The sequence below is a fragment of the Phaethon aethereus genome, assembly GCF_964289735.1.
Source record: "Phaethon aethereus genome assembly, chromosome: 21".
NCBI classification, from domain to species: domain Eukaryota; kingdom Metazoa; phylum Chordata; class Aves; order Phaethontiformes; family Phaethontidae; genus Phaethon; species Phaethon aethereus.
This window is the reverse complement of record NC_138597.1, coordinates 8,636,956-8,656,529: the sequence shown is the minus strand read 5'-3', so window position 1 is coordinate 8,656,529 and position 19,574 is coordinate 8,636,956. Positions and strand designations below refer to the sequence as shown.

At 58.4% G+C, this 19,574-nt stretch overlaps 1 protein-coding gene across 1 annotated transcript; it reads right to left on the bottom strand.

The window, feature by feature from the left end:
• Positions 1 to 388: 388 nt before the first annotated feature.
• ARHGEF16 (Rho guanine nucleotide exchange factor 16) lies at positions 389 to 10,586 on the bottom strand (the record flags this gene model as incomplete). The annotated part of the gene is made up of 14 exons (XM_082009290.1): positions 389 to 694; positions 1,116 to 1,217; positions 1,671 to 1,744; positions 1,989 to 2,186; positions 2,569 to 2,723; positions 3,452 to 3,544; positions 4,696 to 4,770; positions 5,464 to 5,593; positions 6,187 to 6,339; positions 7,415 to 7,575; positions 8,066 to 8,122; positions 8,610 to 8,779; positions 9,298 to 9,349; positions 10,038 to 10,586. The coding sequence occupies 14 exons, from the start codon at positions 10,584 to 10,586 to the stop codon at positions 555 to 557; spliced, it is 2,109 nt and encodes a 702-aa protein (XP_081865416.1). The 3' UTR covers positions 389 to 554.
• Positions 10,587 to 19,574: the final 8,988 nt, after the last annotated feature.

Below are 19,574 nucleotides of genomic sequence, written 5' to 3'. Positions count from 1 at the left end.
TCACCTCACCTGCGGAGGTCACAGTTGTGCTCAAAAGAACCAAGGATAATTGTGGGGGGAAAAAAGAAAGGGAAAAAAAAGAAAGGGGAGGGGAAAATTGGGTCAAGGAACAAGCCTAGCACATAGATTTAAGTTAAGTTCCTAAAAATTTTTCATTCAGGTATGCTCTGCCTATGCCCCGGGTCTCCCCAAGCAGCCCGCACTGGCCCAGACGTCAGCAGGGAAGGACATGGCAGCACGAGGCACTTCACAGAGCCCAGAGCACAGCCGCAGCTTTTGCGACTTGAGCCAACACCTTGGCTGCCTCCTGAAGCCCGTTGCAGGTCATCAATATTAGTGTTGGCCAGCGGCGCTTGGACGCCACGTCTCACATTAATGAGCTGCCGTCAAAGACCGGTCCTGAACAATAAGACCTGCTGCCTGTGACTGCTCAAGACAAACGAAATTCAAGAAGAAAGGCTCTCCCACTGCCTTCTCGCTTTGGGCTCAGTTCGCAGAGGTTTGAAGACCCCTGAAATAAGTCACGACAGAGGCATCTTTCCTTGGCTGGATGCCTACACGTCAGTCTCTATCCGCAGCCGCTCCATCCGGCGGACGTTGCACTCCACCGCCGTGCGGCTGGTGATCTGCCGAGCGCAGGACTGGGGAAACCAGCCCCTTTCACCATCCCTGAGCCTCTCACCCCAGCACCAGCCTAGGAGAAGAACAGAGCCGGTCACGCACCGAGGAAGGGCCACGGCTCCTGGAGACGCGCGCGGAAGGAGAGGGCTGCACCGCTCCACTGCCCATGGAGGTGCCAGCCAGAGGCGGCCGGGGGAGAGCTTTGGAGGGGAGGGGGCTTCTGAGCTACTGCCTGTTCTGGGGCTTATCTCTCTCTCTCCTGAGGTCTCTGCTGCTGGCTGCCAGCCACAGCCTGCACGCAGGAGTCACCAGTAAGTAACGCAGCAGCCGCCCGTGGCAGTGCCACCTCCCTCAGCCTCTGCGGACATGCTGTCATCTGCTGGGACACAGTAGCAGCCAGTGACACGGACCCCACCAGCAGCCAGGGCTTCCAGGAAGCTTCCCCCGCCCCGTCGCTCCACCTTCCCCACTTGCCGCAGCTCGCCGCCGCTTACCGTCCTCTCCCCCCAACACCAGGACGACGTCAGCCTGCTGCAGGGAAATCTCGTCCGCCTGTTTAGCCAGGTAGGCGCGGGTTATCTCCACTTGGCTCAGATCTGCGGAGGACAGCGGCGACCCAGTGGGAAGGCACGCGTGGCCGGCACCCGTGGCGCTGGGCACACTGCTCCAGCCCAGCCTGGCTGCCCACCCCACCGGCGCTCCACGGCAAGCCCTGCTCCGTGCCCCTCCTGCCCCTCATCCCGCTGCCCCCTCCAAGCACACAGGGAGGGGAAGCCAAATCTCCACAACAGCATTCCTGGAATTTCACTGTGCCGCCTAGGAAACGCTATTTAAGGTTTCTTGCGACTGATAACGTAAGGGGAGGCAACTCCTAACGAGCAAGGCGAAGCACCCCGAGTTCTCCTCTCCATCGACACGCGTCCTCCCTCAGCCCCGTCTCCAGCAGGAGCGGAGAGGAACAGGGTAGAGACCCATGCCTGCCAACGCTCGGGCTCTAGTGCAACCGCTAAGCCCCGCACAGTCAGGCCTGACCTCCAGCACACCGGTACCTCCTTTGGGAGTGGTGTCAGGCTTTTCCTTTTCTCTGTGCATCAGCGCAGCAATCCACCGGGCCCGGTCACTCCTGGCAGAGGGAAAGCCCGAATTACAAGGAAAGCCTTAGAGCCCATTAGATGGGAATTGCAAGGGAAATCTAAGAGACAGAAAGACACAGAGCAAGAGGAGAAGCCCACGCAGGTCCCCCTTTCCGGGAAAGGGAGCGGGGAGGGAAAGGGAGCTTCACAGAAGCCTCAGGGGGATTTTCCAGGGCACCAGTTTATCCCACAAGCAAGAACGTGCACCTCGTGAAATCCCGCCGGGCCACTCACAGCGTCTCTGCCGACAGCACGATCTCCTCCCGCCTGCCCTCACTGTCCTTCTCCATCGCCACCCGGAACAGATGCCCACGGGCCGTGCTGCCGCTCACGGTCTTGCCGGGAGGAGGGGAAGGCGGGTCTGCGTTCTCCATCTTCTCCACCGTGATGTGGTCCAGCGTGGCGTAGTTCATGACGGTGTAGCTCTCCTCGCTGTGGCAAAGATGGGATCGGCACCTCAGTCGCATGCAACCGTGGAGCAGATGCTGCCGGCAGGGACCGAGCTGCCTCCCGGTGCTGGCTCAGCGCCCCAGTGGGGAAAGTTTGGCAGGCATCACCGAGGAGACCGTCATGGCGAGGACAAGAGCTGGTGCCCAGGGGTGGGACACGGCTCTGCGGACTTGCCACAAACAGAGGCAAGGCCAAGGGCTGTGGAGCTGGGCGCTTCCCTTCCGGCTAACGAAGGACACTTAATCGAGGTCAAAGCAGGGAAACCTCCAGAATTTCTGAGGCTACGTGCCGCTTGGGAAATGGAGATTTTAATCCCCTGGTTGTTTTCCAGGGAAAGGAAGGACCCCCGCCCCCCGAGCCTTACCTCTTCTTCTTGGTTATGATCAGGACGTCGTTGAACAAGAAGAGGTAGCAGAGCCTGCCGGCGCCTCGGCGGAAGATGCCCGGCTCTTCCGACAGCAGCAGGTACAGCTCGCCCCGCTTCAGCAGCCAGCGGGAAGCGGAGATCAGCGGGAAAGGCTGAAACGGATCCGGGGAAAGTCTGGCTTACCACCCGCCTCACAAGCGGCTGCAAAATCAAGTCGAGAAGCTGTATCTGAAGTCACAGCAGACCCTGGGGTCAGTCGGGATGGACGCATCGCACACTTTTAAACGTCTTTTCCAGGAGACTTTCCAGGAGGCAGGCGGGGAAGCGGAGCAGCCGTGCACCCCGCTCCAGGGTGCCCGGAGACACAGCCCCCCAAACCGCAGCAGTGGGGCAAAATCTCAAAGCTTCACAACAGCCCTTTAGAAAGCTGCCCGCATCTGACAGGCCCTACAGCCAGATGAAGCCCCGTGTCTGTCTGGAACAAGACTGCAAGGGCCGACATCGCTGCCAGCTGATCCGCCCCAGGTAAAACCTCCTCTTGTCAGGGGCAAGGCCCGCTTTCACCGCCCGTGCGCAGGAGATGAAAGCTCAGGGCGAGGCAGAAGAGGAAGCGAAGGGCTGTGAGAGGCAGGGGATTATCCAGGACTACTCTGCTGAACCCTCCAAGCTGGTCAGGCGAGTGCCCAGAAACTTCTATTTAGGTCAGAACAGCAGGAGAAAACGGTCGCCCCGGGCCTGGAGTGGTGATGCTGCTCAGCCATGCTCCAGCTGGTCACGGCTTCCCGCAGGGGCTCCCAGGGCAGGTCCGACTCGCCTGGGATGGGCCCCTCTAACAGCAGACCCCAGGAGATCTCCCCCTGCCACTTCCACAAGACCTCACCTTCTTCTTTCCAAATTCCAGCTGTTTCTGCAGGGTGTACATCTGCTCTGTCCTCTCCATAGCACGAGCTCCCTCATTGCAGCTCTTAACCAGCTAGAAAAAGAAAAGCACCGCAAGGGAAGCGGAGGACGGCGGGACGCTGAGCCCATCCATCCTCCACACCAGCGCCAGCACCACCGGCGAAGGCTCAGGCGCCCGCCCTGCGTCCCTGAGCAGGAGAAACAGCCAACTCCCAGCAGAGCTTTCAGAGGTTTGGGGAAGGGCAGCTGGCGGTTCCCCGCCACGAGAGACCTCCAGCAGAGAGAGGACACGTCTGCTGTGCCTGGAGAAGGATCGAAGTGAAACTGCACCAAAACCCAGCTTCGCCGAGGGGCGATACGAAGAGGAAGAATTAATCATCTGAAGAGAGGAGGTCAAGACAGGAGGATGAAGAGTCAGACAGATGGAGGGGAGGACAGGAGCCTTCCACAGGCAGGTGAACACCACCTTTCGCTCTGCCGAGAGGGTGGCCGCGTGGCACCCCGGCCCCCACGCCGTCTCTCCCAAGCTCTGCCAGCCGCCCCTCCGGCCCGGGGAAGCGCGGTCCAGCGTGGCCCAGCCCAGGGGCTGTGCATTTTGCTCCCCCGCCAGATGAGCGAGGGCGACAGACCGTGAGCGGCGGGAGCACACTGCCAAGAGCCGGTATTTAGGGGACAGAAGGAAGGGCTGCCACACCGCTTTGGTGGCCGCAATCTCCGTGGTGCATCGCCTTGTGTGAACAACCACCGGATGGGAAAGCAGATGGAGATGAGACACGGGAGTGTGAACAGCGCACGGCTCATGACGGCCACCGCTTCCGCTGCTCCTTCGCTCCTCTGCACTTTGCTCTTCGCTTGGTTTACTGCTCTTTCTTTGCTGAAATCTCCCAAAACCACAGCAAGTAAGGGTTGCAGCTCGCTGACGCCTCGAGCGAGGTTCTGAGAAGGGAGAGCGCTAATGGAGAAGTCGGCACCAGAGGGAAGGACAAAAGATGGGCCCAAAGAAGAAAGAAGAAAAGATGACAAGAAAAAGGAAGAGACAAGATCAGGTGAAAAAGGTGAGCAAGGGAGAAGACGTGTACATCCAGCAGCTATTTGGAGCGGAGAATTCTCAAGTGAACCGATGCGGGGAGGAAAAATGAGAGGCCAGAATGGCAGGCTCGGGGCCAGAGGACGGAACGGTGCGCTGGAAGGAGGAGAGGCGGAGAGCTGGCAGCCGGGTCTCACCTTGCTGATGGCTTTCAGAGCTCTGGTGACAGCTCCGTACGCCGCAGTGCCTGCTTTTGTTTTTTGACAGACAGTCTAGAATTTCAAGATAAGACGCTTTAGTGATATTGCGAGATGGAGAACTGCGCATCAACCGCTTCCCTGGGATTTCAGGATGCGACACATGCTCGAGCCGCTCCCAACGGTCAGCCTGGCAGTGGGACGGCGTTCAAAGCAAGGGTTAACAGCGCTGGTAGCTGTGAATTTGGTTTCTGCTGGGGTTTTTGCATCAGGTATGTGCCTGACCATGACCCCGCGCACCGGGCATCCCCCTGGCCCCCGCAGCCCGTTACAGGCTGGGAGCAGTTACTAGAAATCCCACGTCCAGCAGTTCTGCTGTTCAGAGCAGCTGGGTCCAGGAGCCCCAGATTTCAGTGAACCTTGTGCAAGACCTGCTTTCCCTTCCTGGGCCACCCAACCGTTCATCAAATGGGACGCTCGTGCCACCCCACCCTGGGTATCCAGACGCAGGACTGGGCACAGAAGAACCTCACGTCACTCGGGTGGACGGTGCCGAGACGCAAAGCGTTATTCACAAAGCTTTAAGGGGCACATCCGACACCCACAAGCAGCAGATCGCTCTGGATCTAAATCCTGAATACAGGTTCGGGCATCCCAGCCTCGGGAAGTTCAAGCAGAAGGCTGTCCCGGGCTCAGCAAACTGAGGAAGGGAATAACACAGTCACCTCTTCGGAGGTGCCAAGCAATGCCACCGTGTGACTTACTTACATCTAACAGCAGAGGAAGCCGTGTTACTCTCTGCATAGGGAGAATGAGAAATGATATCATTGGCAGGCCTCCACATTCTGGTTTCCTTTCAATTTGTTTCAAGGTCTCTTTAAATAAGGGGTTTGTGGCTCTGGAACGGGACAAGAAAGCTCCATTAACTCTGTTCTTCAGTTATCAAGAACGTGTGCGAGAAACGCAGTGCAGTGACGGCACTGCCTCTGGTGCTCAACGGCAGCCTGCGGAGCTTGGAGTGCGCACCCGGGGTGGAAAATGGACTGATCTGTTAGCAGGTGGTGGAAAAACACCTAGAGATGTTGAGGCCATCAGAAGGCGGGTAAAGCCGTAGACATACCAATGGTGGACACAAGCTTGACCCGTACCACCAGTATGATCTCCATACGTGTCCCTAGCACACCCCATACATGTTATTGACCTTGGCAAGACCCATCTGACCATCATTACCTCCACATATCCCTGTCCTTCACCCTTCCTACAGCACAAATCACGTCCTAATCACCCGACACAGACACACTGAGGTCTGGAAGCTGAGCTCTGCTCGGAAAGGAGACAGCCTTCCTTAGGGAAAAGGAAACAATCGCAGGCTGAGGCAGCTGCGTGCAGGTCAGGGTCCAGTCCGCAGCCAGCTAGCATCCCTGTAGCCCCGAGACCCCTTGCAGGCAACTCCTTTGCAAGCCCAAGGCCTGGGCGCACAGTGGTACTCACAGCAGCTTCTGAAGTGTCCTCTGCTGGTAGACTTCGTTGGAGCAGTAGCTGACGTAAGGACTGAAGTGGTTCGAGGCGTGTTCTTCCACTATGTCACCGATATCAGGAATGAGGAGGTTTTCCTGGTGTCGCTTCTCTAGGTCTTCAAAGAAGCTACAGAGAGAATTCAAATAACCTCATGACATGAGTCATTAGGGCCAACCAAACCAAACAGATGTATGTTTAACAATGTTCCCACTGCAATTTTTGCCCAGTTTTCCCAGAGGAGACTAAGGCTCTGGATCCCTTCTGCACAGGGTCAGCTCCACGCAGCTGAGACAGCCGCGTCTGTCCGCTGCAGAGACGGGGAACGCAGCTCTCGAGCTTCCCCGGCCCCCACACGCACACGCTTCCTCCATTCCTGCACGAGATGCCTCCTCCGCTTTAGCCCCCTGGGAAGGCTCATTTCTGCCCCATCAGGGCCGCTTCTGCCCAGCTGCAGGAAGCCGCAAGCCCTCAACGCCCCCGCCGCTGTTCCCAGGCCTGCCGCAGCTCTGCCGGCACTCTCCTCCTGCTGCTTTCCCACACGGACGCAGCTCGCCGGCAGCCCGAGCACCAGCTCCCAAAGGCCTTCGCCTTTGGAGGGAGCAAAGGCCACGCAAAAGTTGCAGTTTCAGTTTCGGCACCTGGGCGATCTCCCACCCACGCTTCAGAACAAGTGGCCGCTCACTGCGGCTCGGCCGCCCCGCGCCCCTGCCTCACCGGCCCCCACTTCTGGCCACACTGCAGCCAGGCTGGAGCCGGCCGGCCGAGCCGCAGCGCGACCAGCTCCACCGGCCCGTCTCACCAGCCCAGAGGCAAAGACGGAGGCAGCACCCGGACACCCGAGGAGGAGTTTCCAGGCAAACAGCAGTGTCCCAGGCACGGGGGGCTCAGCCAGCTTTTGGTGCCCGGTTGCGGCTGCACGACTGAGCGCCACCATTACAGCCCATTAAAAAAAAAAAAGAAAAGGGGGTCAGGGTAACTATCTTCCACTAGACATTCAGGTCCCGAGCGCGTAACGGCAGGAAGCCACTGCAGGGGAGCGTGCCGGGACACGAGGCATGAGGAGGAAGGGCAATAGGTGGGATGTCACAGTACCTTCAACAACCCAAGGGACGGCTGTTTTTACACGGCAAATAAACAGAGCTCCAGAGTCCCTCCCCCAGGCCTGCCTGGTCCCAACTCCGTGCCGATGGCCCCCACTTGCCTCCTGCTGACCGTCAGGATGTCGCCGATGTTGGAGAACAGGTGGTGGTGCTCCGTCTGAGTCATGGTCTCCTTCAGCTCCTCCGACCTCAAGAAGTGGCTCACCAGGACACTCAGGCTGTGCATGTAGGAGTACTCAGAAGTGATGATCTCAAACATCGCCTGAAAAAAGAAGGGCAGTGAAGATGTAACAGCACAAACTGACTAAACAAGGCAGTGAATTAAAACTTGCCGTGCCGTATCTACATTCGGTGGGCACGAAGCCACTGGAAATGACTTCGCTCCAGCGGCACGGCATTCCCTGCGTTATCTCATGCATTGCCTGGCCTACACAGATAACTTCAGCACGTTTTAGGACACTCAGTCATTAATTAGCCACAGCACTAAGGTGTCTTCCCTTCCAGTGGCTATTTCCCATCAGCATCCAAAGGAGCTGCCTGCTTCCCTGCCAAGACGCGCGGGTGAGCCCTCCCAGCGCTGCCCAGTCCCAGAGCCACCGGGAGCAGCAGCACCACAAACCCAGGACGCAGGAGCTGAGCCCAGCCCTGCTGACCCAAGCCTGGCGCGAGGGGTCCCAGACACAGCCACCCGCATCCCCTGCCACCTTTGGCGTTCACGCTGCACTCCCTGGCACCTCTGCGGCTCCCCTCACCTCCTGCCGCCTGCGCTCCTCGGGGGATATCTGTCGCAGGACGCCCGCTTCCAGCACCTGTGGGCGAGAGGCCGGGAGTAGCAGGGGCCATCGCCGCTGACCGACAGCCCCTGCTCACCCTTTAGCGTGGCCTGAGCCCAGCCCGGAGCCCACCAGCTGCCCCCCCGGCAGCATCCCCCACGGCTCCGCAGCCCACGGCGGTTAGCTGATGCTGCTCCGCGGGAGACGATTCTCCCCGAGGGCGCGCAGGGAAAGCCCAGCAGGAGCACCCGCCCTCCCCCGTCTGGGGGTGAACTCGCGAGCGCAGCCATGGCGGTTCCACCAGCATCCCGAGGAGCCTGGACAGGAGCCTGCGTGTCCCAGTCCCAGAACATCCCGTTGCAAAGCCCAGTGCAGCAGCATTACCCGCTCGCCGTCTGTTCAGCAGCTCAGAGAGCTTTTCAAATACACACGCTGTGCTGCAACGTGGCACGAGCACAGGCACAGCCCTCGGCGAGGGCAAGCGGGGCCTTTTGGACCCTCGGGGCTGGGCTGCTGCCCCTACCTCCGGGAGCTGGCTCCAGGTCACCTGCGCCGGGCGATAGCTCCGCACCACGATAGCGGCATCCGGAGGGGACGGCTCTTCTGGGATGGATTCCTCCAGCAAATCTTCATCTGACTCATGGCTGATGGAGTTCAGACCTCTCTCACGGATCTCCTGATAGAGCCGGGGCTCTGCAGAGGAAAAGGCAAGAGGTCAGTGAAGCCTCTCCCAGCTGGAGCCCGTGGCTTCCCTCCCCACCGCCGCTGCCTCTCCCCATCGGCCAGTGCCGGCGAGCCAGGGCCAGCACCTCCCCGCCGCGGCCAGACATTGCACAGCACCGACTGCCCAGCAGCTGCTGCTCCCCATAGCCTCCTGCCTGCCCGCTGCTCCCCACAGCCTCCTGCCTGCCCGCAGCTCCCCCGTGCTCGCCCAGAGCAAGCGAAGCCAGGAGCACTCCAGCTGTGAGCGCTCCAGCTGTGAGCGCTCCAGCTGTGAGCACGGCAGCAGCCTGAGCGTCATTGTGCCCCGGGGAGTGGGAAAGCAGGGCTCCCATGCTCCTCTTGCAGGTGGGGAAACGGAGGCAGCAGCAACTGCCCCAGGCCAGGGACGAGCAGCAGCACATGTGGCAAAGGGACTTCTAGGGATTCGCTTCGCTGAGAAGTGCCGCAGTGCCCCGCGCGGCAGAGGGGATGCTGGAGCCGGCACTCACGGTCCTTGAACGAGCCGCCACGCTTCTGCATCCGCTTCCGCCCAAAGGTTCTCTGCAAGAGGAAGAAGAGGAGAATGCGCCGCAGTTACTGTATTTCTGTGGCCCTGGGATGCATCCAGCTCCTTCGGGAAAGGGGAGAAGTTACCTGTGCGGCCAGCCAGCAAATACCACCCTGTTCTTTCAGCCTGATTTTTGTCTGAGCTTTTGTTTGCCTTACCAAAGTGACTCAGTTTTCACCTTGCGTTATCAGGGTCACGATCTAAACCATTTTGTAGTTACACCACTGCCTTTCACATCTACCTGTCTCACACCTGGACTTTGCCTGCACTGGAGTCTCCTTTTCCCCAGACCTGCTACGCCCATGTTTGTGTACAACCAACAGCCACCTCGGAGCCACACACCGGGCCAACCCCACCCTGCAAACGTGTCCACAGCCGCCCGACGACAAGTGGGAGTCCCGGCGCAGCCAGTTACGGTCCCTGCGAAAGCCATGTCAACTATTTCCGGGCTCTCCGGGGACCTACAGCACCTGCTGGTGGCACGCAGGCTTCCCAGGGCACGAGTCACGTCCCAGGCCCAGCGAGCCCTGCCAGCTGCATGCTGGGCTCGCACAGCTCTGTAACCAACGGGCCTTGCAGGAACAAGGCTCTGCGGATCCCCCAGCAGCCGCTCACCACCAGGGAAAGCGGCGCTCGGTCCCCACCCAAGAGCAATCGGCTGACAGCGGGTGCCAAACCCACCTTGTTCCTGCCCAGGCTGTGGGCAGGCAGGGCACTGCCCTCCTCCGACAGGGGTTTCAGCGAGGGGACGGCGTTCGCTGGCTCCGGCTCCGTGCCCAGGCCCTTCATGGCCACGCGGTAGGACATGTTCCTCAGGTTGCGCTTGAGGGCCCCCCCATTGTCCTCCTCCTCCTCCGGGGAGATGCTGGGGACAGCCGCCTGCTTCTGGTCGGGGCCCAGGGGCTCCCGGCAAGGCCCAGCCGCCCCGAAGCTCTGGTGCCGGGCGGGGCTGTTCTTGGTCTTGGTGGAGACAGCCAAGCTTCTGGGGATCAGCTGCTGTGTTCCCACCTTCAGCGCGGCCGGGCTGTCTGTGCTGAGGATGATGTGGTGGGGCTCAGCCGAGGTGGGAGAGCCCATTGCCGAGAGCGAGGCGGCGTCGGGTGCTGTGGCAGAGCTGCACTTCCCAGAGTGGGAGGTCAGGCTGGGGGGCTCGGGCCGCACGGGGTGGCATCGGTACTCCAGGAGAAAGGTCTTGTCGTCCACAGAGCTGCCAGGGGGGCTCCGAGACATGACGGCGGCGCAGGCAACCAGAAAGCTGCGTAAGATAGATGGGCAGACAGAGAGACAGACGGCTGAACACCTTCTCCCAGTAAGGCACAGTGCATTTACGCTTAGCGGTGCGGGCACGCTGTTTTGCACAGGGAACCTCGGGGCCATGCAGGACCCAGCCCCTGCCTTCCCTGGGTGCCGTACGCAGCCAGAGCCCGTTCAGGCACTTGTGATGCCCTCACCGCTCGCACAGCTCTCTCAGGGCCGCCTGGTGCGCAGGGGCCGGGCCAGCGGCTCCTGAAGCCTGTGTCTGGCTTCAGGCAGAGCGGTGCAGGATGCGGCCAGGTGCCGGGGAGCGGCCATGCCGTGCCGCAGGCACCGGGCTGGCTCCCACCTGAGTGAGCAGCCGGGGCCGGCCCGGAGCACCGGCGAGCCCCATTTCTGCTCTGCCGCACCTCCGCGTCCCCTCTTAATCCCCTCTAGGGACCAGGGGTGCCGCCAGCCTGGGCCACGAAGCCTTTGCCTTCCCGGCTTCCACTCCCTCCACGCCACCTCCCCAGGCTGACGCGCTGCGAACAGCCCGGCGGGCGCCTCACCGCGAGGCCTGTCCTGCTCCAAGCTCGGGCCCGTCCCCAAGCGCTCCGAGGCGCGGCGCCGCGTGCGGAAACGCCTGCCCCGGTCCCCCCAGCTCCTCGTGCGGGGTTAAGCCCACTCCCCACGTTCGGTGCCCCCCACGTGCCGCGCGCCTACCGCACAACACCTGGCGGAGCACCTTACGCCCGCTGCCCGTTTCAGGACTAACTACGGCTTCGTGTCCCTCAACCGAGACGCCCGGACGCCATCGCCACCCCGGGCTGCTCCTTTTCGAACGCCACGGCGCAGGAAGCAGAAGCCAAGCCCTGACCGTGCTTCCCCGCCTCACCGACCGGCAGAAGGACCGAACCTACCCCCCGGCAAAAGCTCGTTTGACCGAGACGCCGCTGGGCGCAGGCCCGCGGGGGAAGGCGCCGCGCTCCGCTCGCGGCGCCGACTCGGCCGCGCGGGAGGAGCAGGCCCCGCGGCCCCCGGCTGCCCGCGGCACAGGCCGCGCCAGGCCGAGGCTCCCCGCGCTGTGGGGGGCCGCAGGACACGGGCGCGGTCCCGCCGCGGGCACCCCCGCCCCGCCCCGAGCGCCCACGAGCCCCGCGGTGGCGGCCGCAGCCGGGCCGGCGAGAGCAGCGGGCCCGCAGCCACTCACCGGTGCGGCCCGTTCCGCCCCGCTCCGCCGCAGAGACGCTCCGCCGCCTGCCGGCGCCCGGAGCCGGGGCCCTGCCGGGGCTCCGGGCCCGCCCCGGCCGCGCCGCGCCCCTGGCAGCCCGGTGGGCCGGGCCGCGGCCGGGCGGGCGCGGGGCCGCCCCGGGGAGGGGCCGGGCCGGGCCGCGCCCTCGCCCGGACGCCGCGGGCGGCCGGAGGCGGCGGGGGCTCGGGGGGGGCCTGGGGCGCCCCGAGCGGGGGCCGCCGGTGCCCCGGGCCCCTCGGCTGGCGGGAGCTCCGCTCGCCCTCTGCGCCCCTGCCCGGCAGGGAGGCAGAAGTAGCCAAAACGAACGGAAAATCACGGCTTTGCCGCTTCAGGAGCGGGCTCGCGCAGCGCTTCGCCCCCAGCCCCTGGACTCTCTGCGGATCACCCGTTCCCCAATGCCTCCCCACCAAGGGCAGCGAAGGTTTCGGGGTTATTTGGCATCGTCCTCCCACCACGTTAACGGGCACAAACTACCGCGCCTCGCCTCTGCTCAGGGCCTGACCAGCCGCAGACGCTCGGTTATCTCCAGGGGCTGTTTCAGACCACCGGTGCTTGTGGCGGCGGCCGACATCGCGCATGGGGAACGCCGCCGCAGGCTGTCCCCCAGGTGCGCAACCCAGCAGTTTCGGGCGCTTTGGTACCACACTCGCCCTGTCGGGAGCTGCGGCCACTGGGGAAAGAGGATCCAAGGGTCAGGCTGTTGGCAGCTGACTGCTAACTCAGCTGCCCAGTAAGGCCAGGCTCAACAGTGCTCTGTGTATTTACTGGGAACAGATTTTCCCTTGACCTTCTCTTTTGCCCCCTGCTCCGATTCCTCCCCTGAAAAAATGGAGCCTTTTTCTCGCTGGCTTATGGTGAATCTCAAGTGCTCTCTGGATGACAAAGTCCACTTGTCAGCAATATGCTTTTAAAAGACTCTGTTCTCTTCTCTCGAAGGCTGCCTGACAATCGCTCTATTATCAGAGCTTTCTTATCTGACAGATTTTTTTTCCTTTCCCTCCAGGGCTAATAAGGAGAAAGGTTGCCAGCCGTCACACAGAGGCAGAGGGTTTCTACTCAAAAGTCCGCCAAGACTGGAACTCTTACATGGCAGATGCCAGGGAAGGGCTATTATGCTGTATGTAGGATATCATCATTTGATCGCGATGAATGACTTTTTGAAGCCGAGACCATTCATCGGTTTTGTAATGCGTGTTCTTAGTTCAAAGACCCTGCTTTCAAGTCATTTCTGCTCCCGGGGCCCCCGCTGGAACATCTGACCGCTATCACTGGCTAGTTCGCTAACTCTCCGCTCGCAGTTGCGAAAGGAAATATTCCTGACATTTTTAGATGGCTCACTAATGCTTTGCGCTAACCCGTTTCCCCGCCCCAGGACGTTCTCGCTCTTCCCATGTGAACTTCGCAGCGAGAATGACGCGTCCCTTCAGCGCGGCGCAGGCACAGCTCGGTCACACTACCTGGTCCTGCTGGACCTGGGCAGCAAGGAGGGACGTCCCTTGTTTTGTCTTCTGAAGCGCTTTTGAAGTGTTCCAAAGCAAGCACACAGAGCAGCAGCCAACAAAGCAGCCGCAGTGGCGGCGAGGGCTCGTTGGTGTCATGCCGTGTTATCCAACACGGGAATGTCCCGCCAGCTCTGGGCACCTGACCGCGCACGCAGGCACCCCGGTCGCCCTCAGCTGAGAACGCAAACGTGCTGCCGCACCTACCCGGGCTGGCTGCTTGCCCCCACGCCCTCCGCTGGCAATCAGCCCTTCCTCACAGGCAACCAAAGGACGCGCCAGGTGTCGGAGAGGGTGGGAAGTGCTGCGGAGCCCGCCGTGGTTCTCCGGGCGGATGCGCTGCGGTGCCAGCATCAGCGATGGTGGAGGGCTGGCTTCCTTCTGCACCCGAGAGCTCCCTTTGGGAAAAGGAGGAATCAAAGTTCTCATTTTTGCAGACTAGAAAAACTCCGAAACGCCATTCTCTGTCAGACTGTTTCCTCCTGTCCAGGACGCTCAAACTGCTCCTCTCCAAGTTCCTATTTCTATTACGCTCCTCTCCAGTTCTCAGGCTTGCTTGTCCGTACTACACCTTTACGACTCACCTTTTGGCACAGGCAGACAGTAACCCCTCCGAACACCCCATTCCTGCGCAAGACCTTGTGTCTCTACTGTTCTTCAAGGAAAAAAGCTCACGGGACCATTGCTTATAAAAGCACACAGGTTTATTGCATATCAATCTCATGTATAAATTCATTGTAGCATTGGAAAGATTACATTTGGTATACATTCCTATTCTACAGCATTAACCTCAAAATCAGCTTTTTCTAGTCATTGTTTTAAAGGAATTTCTCTACACAAGTACATTTGTCTTTTATCACAAGCATCAAAATGAAATTTGTAAAATCGCTTCTTTAATTATTTTCTACACTTCATATCTTTTATTTCATTATGCTCCCAACAAAGCGATTTCATATTAATTAATAACTGCCAACGCTTCTTCTTTCTTCCTTGGCAGTTCAAGGCTTCTAGCCTCGGACGCAAAATCTAATCACATATACAATAAGTGCATCTACGCAATTTTTTTCTTTTTAATAAAAATTTCACAAACAGACACAATAATGACTGCTAAACACAAGTCATGCACAGTTTACTTATAAACATAACAGAAGCAATATACAATCAAGAATGATATGGAACAAGCACCATCCTCTTTCTCAATGTTTTTTAAACATTATATGAAAACCAGACATTTACAGTTGATTTAAAAAAACACTATACAGTTCTAAAGGAAAAAAAAAAAAAACCTAAATCATATCTGTATTGTAACAATGGGAAAAGGAATGACATAGGATGCACAGATTTATGATTCTTGCAAGCACAATATATATATGTTTTAAATTACATCTTCTGCAGGCTGGAAATTACATCAGGGCAAAACATCTCCTGCTTTGAAGAGAGCAACGAGAATGTAAAAGACATTGAGAATTACTTTCAGAATGACTTTGTTCACATGTGAATTGCACATTTGGAAATCAAAGCTGCCTTTTTTTTCTTTTTCATTCTTTTTCCAAAGTGGTAATAAGAATTAATGACAGAAGAAAGAGAAAAATAATCTTGGAATCATTCAGGAACATTTTAATCACAGTATCACTCAACACTACAGAGAAGTTTCATGGCTTTGTGAAAACACTACTGACCATCGTCTAGGAGCAGAGGGTTTTGCCCTTATGTTACCAGTGCTGACCCGAGCGGCCCGCGTCGCTGCCTGCCCGCCGGCCGACGGGCAGGAACGGGCAGGGTCCTACACCATGCTGCTCTCCCCCGTCCCCCGCCACACACACACACACACAATACAGCACGTAAAAGTCGAATGTAAGTCAGTAGGTTGAACTCGGCTGGGGGGGGGGCTCGCAATCCAGTGCTTTGATGCTTAAGAGTCAAACACGCGCATGTCATTGTGCAAGTGCTTTTCGAAACGCTTCGTACGAAGTGAGAAAGAAGCCGTTTTCAAGGACATCTACTGAAAGGCTAAGTGCTGGTTAGGGAGAAATCGAAAGCTTCCGCTAGTCTGGTCTAGCAAGACAGAAACCAAGCTTTGCCTTTTGTCCTGGGCTGCTGCTGAGCCAACTCGGCTCGTGTTCTGCTGGCCGGCCCCGCTGGTTTGGCTTTGCTGCCGGCACCCGGCTGCTCCTGTGGAGCCCCGCGCACCTACCGGTTTCTGCCGCGGTCTGAAAGGTGCAGGACCCGGTGGCACGGGATACGCTTCACAGGCGCGCACCCCGAGCAGCCGGCCGGCCAGCAGGAACGCCTGCGTGCACCGAACGGCAAAGCCGGCACGTCCGGCCCGCCTGCGCTCGGCACGTCCCGTGGGAGAACCCGGCGCACCCACACGCTTGGCACCGCGGCAGCCGTGCTGCACCTGCAGCCTTCCGCACCGGCCGCGGGGATCCGCATCGGTACTGCCCGCCAGCGTCCGGGCAGGCATGCGGGATAAAGGGAAAGCACGTACATCAGACCTACCTTCTCCTCCCTAATGAGCTCAGGCAGGGGGAACGGTCTGTGGTCCAGGTCGTGTTCAGGAGAAGCAAGAGCCCTTCTCGGACCGCCTTCACCTCAGCAGCACGGAACAGCCCGGAACAGCCCGCGGCTGCTTAAACAAAAAATTCACAGGGCTTCTCCCATTCTCTCCTCCCTGCTCTTGTGGCAATACGGCTCCGAGATGTGAAAATACTTTCAATAAACAGACGCTATGCAAATATTCACGGTGTAGATGACACCTCGAGCGGTGCCCTGGCTTTCAGCCAACAGCGGGCCACGCTGCAATGGCCGCAGCCGGCGCCTCGCCGCATCGCACCAGGACTGTGGCTCCCGAGCACGATGCGTTAGTGGCCCTGAGCACTGCAGCTCCACGTCCCACCGAAGCCAAGGCACCCAGACCTTTCCTACCGGCACCGCCGGGAAGCAAGCTGCGCTACGATGGCAGAACCTTCCTCAACACGCGCACCTCTCGGGAACATCCTTCAAAAAAGGGATCGCTTTTGTCTACAACAGCAAATCACAAACCAAGTATCTGCTACGAGCTGCAACAGGCTTCAAGTGCAATTGAACAAAAGCTACAAGATAAACAGAGATTCAGTGAAGCTTTCTCTTCATTTATCCAAACTATGGCACAATGAAAACTTGTCATCAGTGCTAAATTAGAGGAGTTGGGAGATCCTACAACAAACGGAGACACTAGCTAGAGAAGATGGGAGAAAACTGAATTAGGAAACACGGAAAGAAAAAAATCACTTCCTGATTTTAACAACTGTATTTCTCACGTCCTTAATCCCTGGCTGGACTGTACCTCCCTGGCCTTGGCCAGCGCGCGCCGCAGGAGGAGCCCTCGCTCCTGGAGAGCCTTGGGGAGCACGGAGCAGCCCCGCGAGGGAGCCGGCGACTGCGCGAGCTCAGGCGCAGTTAGGAGCTGCTGACAAACTGTGCTCGTGAAGAAAGGAGCAACAGAGAGGGCCAAGCTACCGAAGGGAAGACCATATATACCCCAAACAAATCCCCACAGCAACGTCTGCATTTCTCAGCACTTGGCCCACACGCTGGGCACCAGCTCACTGCTGCTCCTTCGGCCGCGCCGTTACCGGAGGAGCGTGCTGCCGACCTCTTCGAGATTGCTTCCACGATGAACAAAACATTGGGTCAGAGCACGCAAACACTTACTACTACCCACAGATCTTGTTCCAACGAGGCAGACAGTGCTGCGGCCCCTATCAGGTGCTCAGTACGGTTTAGTCCTGCAGCTCAGGCTTTCGTGCTGTGACGGGACGGGACCGATCTATCCCCGAGCTTAAGGCCAAGCTACGTTTCCGTGCTCTTCTGGAGCGGGGTCTGGGAACCTGCAGGGCCAGACAGTCCCGTCGGGGCCGAGCGCTCCTCTGGGCCGTGCTGGAGGCGACGGGCCCCTGGCCCCGCGAGCGCTCGCTGGCTGAGTCCCTCTGCGTGCGCCGGGGAGCGAAGCTGGCAGCTGGTGCAGGTCAGGGCTCGCAAGCTTTCCCGAGGCAGGGCAGGGGTGCGCACCCCTGCCGTGGCGAAGAGCGAGTCCGCCGAGGACGCAGCGCTGCATCCCCTCGGCAGAGTCGCCGGCTGGCCCCCGGCTCCGTCGGCTGCCCCCTCCCAGGACTGCAGCGCCCAGGGGAGGCACCGCGTCCCCCAGCTCCGGGTCTGCACCTCAGTGCCGGCGGGCGGCAGGGGCTGCCGGTGGGACAGGTGGCACGGTGGCGTCGCTCGCCGGCCCCCGGCCGCGCCCGGCGGCTGCCGGGTCTTCAGCCGGCGCTTTGCGGGCCCTGCGCAGCCTGGCTCGCCGCACTGGGTGGACGGGCGCGTGGCAAGGGGCCGCTCGCGTTCTGGCCGAGGCTGCGTTTGCTTTCCAGCCAGCCAAGGGAATGACTCGAAACCTTCGCCTAACGCAACGGGGGCTTCGAGGCAAACGTAACAAAACACGTGATTGTCTGGAGGGTCGGCAGCAAGACTAGCAGGAGCGATCGGGGTCTTTTGGCACGTGGACAACATCTTCCTACTCCCTGGTTATCAATCATACAACATACAACCTTAATTACACCGTTTTGGTCCTTCACTACATACTTATATTAACATTATTTCTTCACAATAATGATACCTAATGCAAAAAATACTGTTAAGGAAGAAATAAAATAAGAAAGGAATTAGCCCAAAATTACAAGTTATATACAGATTAAAATAAATTCCATCAGGAAAAGGAACAATTCTTTATTATTTTCAGTTGGCCCCTGTGGGAATAATTTAAAGGCCAAGCGCCTGGGCAGGGCTGTACTGCAGCAGCAGCAGCAGCAGAGGCAGACGTGCTGGGACGGGAACGTCCCAGCTCCTTCTTAGAGCCTGGTTTCTTTTGACGTCGTCAGCTCTTGGGCTCTATTTACCCAAGAGCTTTGTGCAAATACATGAAGCAGTTCGGGTTACACTGACTGTTGGTCTCGGAGCCTTGAGCAGTTTCACATGGTGTTGCGGAAAACCAAAAAGGAAGGGTAAATTCTCTTGGAAAATACGCTGAAGCCGCTAATTTACCTTTTGCTCCTTCTGTACCAAGGCTACCCTAGATGCTTTCCTCTTTGAATGGTCTGAGGCTCCTGGCTATCTAAAAACAGCCTCCCGTGCGCTCTAGGGTGCAAAGAGTGGATCACAAAGGTATGGTTCCTAACACAACCTCCACTTCAGCTGCGTAGCCGTTTCCTTTGTTTTAGCTTGCTGGAATGAGGCTTCGCCGTCGTGTTTCTCCACCCTGGACTGGCACAGAAGCCTTCGTCTGTTTTTTCCCATGCCAAGCAGGCAGAGAGGCTACACATGTCAAGTATTTACAGGCAGATATACTGACCAGTGCGTGCCATTTCTCTGAAATCGGCCGTTAACCCAGTTCTGCAAGCAGACAATACTTACTAGAAGCACAGCCAGCACTAAAATATGCTGAAATTAATGGGAAAAGTTCCTCTCGACTTCCCTGGCTTCGTATGCAATCTTTACCCAGCCAGCCTGCCGGAGCACCTCCAGGCTCCTAGCAGCTTGCTGATGCAGAACTGCAACGGGCGAAATGCAGAGCCACGTTTTCGCTCAGTGGTAGCAGCAGTCCAGGCCTCGGCATTTCTCATTTTTAGATGCTGCAATTTGGACAACCTCAGGACACGCATTCTAAACTTTATCTGTGTAGCCAGCGATATCCTTTTGCAAGGTCTAATTGCTTTCCTGACTATTCTGTGATTTAGCTTTTACCTGCAAGACCGCTGCTACGACAGCAGATTGTAATCGCAACGTAGAATAGCATAAACATCATGGTATTGCTGGAGGCTGCTTTGTATCAGTAAAGAAGATGAGACTTTGAAGCGATTTATAATCACCCATAAACTATCTGTCAGCAACTTTAGAGTCAGAGAGACAATTAGATTCTTAGTTATGTGCTTCAATAGAGGGCCGTACCCCTGAGGTTGCCGAAGCAAGGAAACTTTAATCTTTCTACTTACATTGTAGGCCAAATAGCAGCGTGCGATGCATAAGCAACGATCCGGCATACCAACACAACTGCACGAGTCAGAAATCTCTGCCACAATTCCTGGATGCTACCAACACTGAAAGGATGTCACTCCAAAAAATCCCTGGGAGATAAATGGGAAGATGTGTCGGAATTGCCCTTCTCAAGGCGAGACTCGCCGGCCATACACGCTTTCTCCC